A 4,678-nucleotide genomic window follows, 5' to 3' on the forward strand; every position below is an offset into this window, starting at 1 on the left:
CGTCGTGACTAATTAAAATAACCTGCTAGTTCGCACAATGTACGTTATGCACCACAATATGCATTTAGTCATCAACATTATTGCATCCTGTGCAAAATTACAGACTTCCCGACTATGTGTTGATCAAACAAAATCAACAGTCTTTATCAATCAAAGTTATACTGAGACCTGAAGGGAAATGATGGGGCGGCAGGGTAGCCTAGTGGTTAGACCGTTGGAATAGGAACCGAAATGTTGCGAGATCGAATCCCCGAGCTGACAAGCTAAAAATCTGTTGTACTACCCCTGAACAAGGCAGTTAACCCACTGTTCCTAGGCCGTCATTGAAAATAAGAATGTGTTCTTAACTGACTTGCCTAGTTCAATATAAAATAATGACCTCTAAACTAAGACCAAAATGGGATCATAGTTGGAAAAGTGTGTTTAATAGATTCACATTCGTCAGTATTGAAAAACACATTTATTTAATGTCGTCTGTACCATGGGAGACGGTAAACAATCATTTAGCATGCAGACATGTAGACATTTTATAAACACAGTGTACAAAAATAAACGCATAACATTTTTCTGCACGTAAATTGTAGGCCTATATGACGCAATGACATAAGTGTAAAACCACACAATGTTCAAAAACATAAAACAAAAGAAAATGCAAAATGTGGCATGTCTGAATTTACAATTGGTCGCCATATCAAAATATTATGATAATAACCCCTATAGTGGAGAACCCATATGATTGTAGTGGACATTAGGGTCCTAAAACAACTGAGTGAAAACATGACATTATCACATAAAACCATGCATTGTTACAAATAATGTACCTCAATACTACCTTCTAAAACGTCAATCTGACCTTGCTTGCTAGAGCCATTCTGCACACACTGAATCTCAGTCAGGCATGGATCCTTTAGTGTTTTCCAAATTATTCTCATTTAATTTCTGAATTTCCGGGTAGGTTTTAATGTTTTTATTACTGTAGGCCTACATGCATCTGTAGTTTAAGGAGTGTATAGTTTTTCAAAAATGCACGTTTCCTTGTCCCACGTTTCCTTGTCCCTGTCTCAAGGTTGTGGACTTATATCACTGGTGTGGTTTCTCTCGTCGTCTGAAGAGCAATCCGAGGAGTTGTACAGGAAGTTGCCACCGTCATCATCGTCACTGTCCCTGAAGTCTCTTATTCTGTTACTTTTTGCAGAACCAGTCTTTTGATAATCCGTTTTTTCCTGTCCGTCAGATTTCTCCTGGCCGTTTTTGTTGTTTTTCTTATTCTCTGCCTCCTGCGCGGCTTGCTCTTTGGCCTTCTTGCTCCGTTTCCACTTCATCCGCCTGTTCTGGAACCAAATTTTCACCTGAAAATGAAAATAACAAATATTTATGAGGCAATGTTTTGAAAAAAAAAAATGTTCTTCAATTATTAATTGGCCGTTTTTTAATACGCGTAAGCGCCGTGCGTAATGGACACCTCCAGCACCACCTGACTTGACTATATATAACACACAACTAAATAACAGTGTAAAACTGATTGAATAGCCTAATAGTGGTATGTTTTACAATGTCTCTCAAACAAACATGTATTTGTTGGAAATGTAGCTCTTATATACCTGCGTTTCCGTCAGCATCAAGGATGTAGCCACTTCAAAGCGCTTTGGTCGCGACAGATACTTATTTAGTTTGAATTGATGCTCCAGCTCCAGGAGCTGCTGACTTGTGAATGCAGTCCTTGGTCTTCTGCACTTTCCAAGCAAGTTTGATTGGGCCTGAGCTAGAAAACAAAATATAAGTCAATTTCTAGTAATAAGGTCAAGAAAAAAGCATGACAACGGGCGTGCATGTTTTTACATCAGGAATATTCACGCATTTGGATGCATTATTCGATAGGCAGTATATAGCAGACCTAGACTATATTAATTATCCTTATATGTCTGCAAAACGGAGGAATAATAGGCATATGGGTCCTAATTGAGATAGCAATTTCATTTAAACCTATGATATTGGCTTGCAAGATACAATTTTGTAATAAGCAAATTGAAAAACAAACGGTAATAATTTTAGGTTAAAATGGGGAATTTGTTGCTGAATATTAAATGGCGAAAAGCTTGAACTGAAACCGATTTAAATTGAACATATATAGAGACCACATCGCCTTTGGGATAAAAAAAATGTCTGCATTTATGCACACTGCCTCCTCAAGAAACAGTACGAGTTCCGGTTCAAAATTGCCAAAATATTGTTAGAGCCAACATCTAACATTGCCATAGAATAAGTACTCAATGAGACCTAAGCTATTTGCCACCTCATTTTGAACAAATCTGTTAAAACGAACAGGAACAAAAAGGCAGTATCTGGTGAGCAAACAGTGTGTCCGACTGTGGGTTTCACACTCTTCTGTCACTTTCCCACTGTCCATTATCTGTCCATTTTAGTTCCTCTCTGAAAACCTATCACCTTCTCTCCTCTCACTCAAACAGCCTTTTCGGCAGGGAACATTTCTTCAAGTCACGGGGCCATAATGTAAAGGCATCAATGGATCAATAATGTAAAATGCATGAATTTACTCCCCACGTGTAAAGCAAAAACAATTCTTTATTAGAAGTCCAAAAATAATGTAAAAGCATAGACGACAAACACGATAAAAAATAAACAGGTATACTCACAATACTCACAGTTAAAATCGGGCATTTTGGGTAGCATCATTCCCGCTGTGGACACTCGCAGCCAGTGGTCGAGCTGAAAGGTCCCGGCAGACAGTTTGAGGGAGTCACTGGGATGGTGGTGATGGGACCCATGAGGATATGAATAGGACAGGGCAGGGTGCTGCCCGAGGGAGTAGGTATACATGGGGTGGCCGTAGAGAGCCTGGGGAGGGATCCCTGCGCTACTCTGTGGATGTAATCCAACAATACTGTGGGGACTGTTCAAGAAGCCCGGTTTAGGAATCAAACCACAGGAGGAAATCCTCGGTGGAGACGGAGTCTCAGTCCTTAAAGAGTCGGCATTCAATTCTGAGGCTTGTACACTTCCGGACGATGAAATGGAAGAGGATGATAAAGAAGTCACAAGCGCAAGCGGAGATGTCTGCACCTTCGGCGGGTCAACAGCGAGAAGCGCATCGATGCGGAAATTTGTAGATTTCTCCATTTGAACCAGTGTCCCCGTCGTTTGCAGACGTTGAACAGTTAGTTGCCTATCAAAACGATGTTGAAGTGTCGTTGTTGTTCCACCTCTCGAAGTTTTGATCTCGGTTAAAGTGTGAACGGTGAAACTCCACATGACACTTCATTCCTATTCGGTAGGGGATTGGTTCCACCCATTTGGCATGGAGTTGTCCCATTGGTCAATTTAAGACATGTTCACGGTGCGTTTTTTTCGGCACATTGCCTACCTCTCCAATAAATGAACCGCCCCACTTTGGTTGTTGTTTTTAAATAACTTTTTAAAAAAATAATATTTTCATTATACAAGGAAAATGATCGAAATGTTGCATAAAACGGATACATTTAAGAAAAATGTTTGAGAGCTTGTATTGACATTATTTCGAGTTACAGTATGTAACTTTAATTAAAATTCCACTGTGAATACTTCAACGCCTGGTGATTGCAACCATAGGAAACTTAAAATGATTTTTTTTGTGTGTACATCTTTGTGAAGAGAATCGTTTGCCATTCACCGTAGTGACGGGGCTTGTTATTGTAGACTACAATATATATATATTTATTTATTTCTGCAATGTAAGACAATGGGTGGGCATCGAGGGCAATTCCAATGTTCGACATTGTCGCATGCATTTCATTAGGCCTACATTTTGCCCCACAACCATGTAGGCCTATTCAATATTTTGGATTTTCATTGTTTATCTAGCCTACGTTTTCGTCATTTTGGTAATGACATACATATTCCCCAAAATATTTTGGATGAGGCCTATACAGTAGCATAATAGTAGCATTTTGTTATGTCTGAAAACGTATGCCTTCATCGCGCCATGCAATACGTATTCCTCCCCCCGAAAGTTTAACGTCACAAATGAAAAACTATGTCTATGCATGACCCGGAGATCTTACGAGCCCAGCTGGGAAATCTAGCTAAGAGCCTGCCTTATGCCACTACCCAAACCCGAGAGATCGAAAAGTCCTACATTTTTTTGCTCTGTCCCACAATATAAATGTGAAATGTAGGCCTAACTGTCTTGATATCATGGAGTGCATAACCTCCCGGAACCCTGAAAAAATAAAGGTTATATGATGACTGGAGTTTTTTTGTGTGTGTTCTGGGATGAACTCAATGCAACACATTTTCATTTTTTAGCTCCTTTAATTATATTTGACTTTTCAAAGTGTATTAAATTATAAAATATTTCTAATTAGGGTAAGACCATATATATTTGAAGATTCTGAACTGACCTAGCTGCGCCCTGGATCTATTCCTTTATGGCTCGGCTTGCAGCTGCTAAATACACACCCCGCCTCATGCTGTAGACTTCGTTTTCCAAGAAAACATGCAAAACCACGACACATTTTTGAGATTTTAGGCTCTAATGTATGGCAATTATGGAAACGCAATTATGAAAGTGCACTAATTGTCATCAAGTGAGACAAAAATGTGTGAAAAATCCGTAGTAGCCGGATACAATTGAGCGCACAAAATATGAAGCATAGATTAGTTAGTTATTTGAGCTATATGC

The 4,678-nt window shown here is 39.3% G+C and overlaps 1 protein-coding gene across 1 annotated transcript; it reads right to left on the bottom strand.

Moving 5' to 3' along the window:
* Positions 1–447: 447 nt before the first annotated feature.
* mnx1 (motor neuron and pancreas homeobox 1) lies at positions 448–3,294 on the bottom strand. The gene is made up of 3 exons (XM_035769997.1): positions 2,655–3,294; positions 1,602–1,762; positions 448–1,349 (listed from the first exon to the last, which is right to left on the bottom strand). Exons 1-3 carry the CDS (start codon positions 3,268–3,270, stop codon positions 1,062–1,064), a joined length of 1,065 nt encoding a protein of 354 aa, XP_035625890.1. The 5' UTR covers positions 3,271–3,294; the 3' UTR covers positions 448–1,061.
* Between the last annotated feature and the right edge of the window lie 1,384 nt (positions 3,295–4,678).

The sequence above is a fragment of the Oncorhynchus keta genome, chromosome 4 (genome assembly GCF_023373465.1).
Source record: "Oncorhynchus keta strain PuntledgeMale-10-30-2019 chromosome 4, Oket_V2, whole genome shotgun sequence".
Taxonomy (NCBI): domain Eukaryota; kingdom Metazoa; phylum Chordata; class Actinopteri; order Salmoniformes; family Salmonidae; genus Oncorhynchus; species Oncorhynchus keta.

Excerpts from the sequence above, each read along its gene's own strand:
- mnx1 (XM_035769997.1), bottom strand. The coding sequence starts at position 3,270 with ATGTGGAGTTTCACCGTTCACACTTTAACCGAGATCAAAACTTCGAGA. Across the intron at positions 1,763-2,654 it reads CGATTTTAACTGTGAGTATT|CTCAGGCCCAATCAAACTTG; the intron begins GTGAGTATACCT and ends TTTGTTTTCTAG. Across the intron at positions 1,350-1,601 it reads TGATGCTGACGGAAACGCAG|GTGAAAATTTGGTTCCAGAA; the intron begins GTATATAAGAGC and ends TTTCATTTTCAG.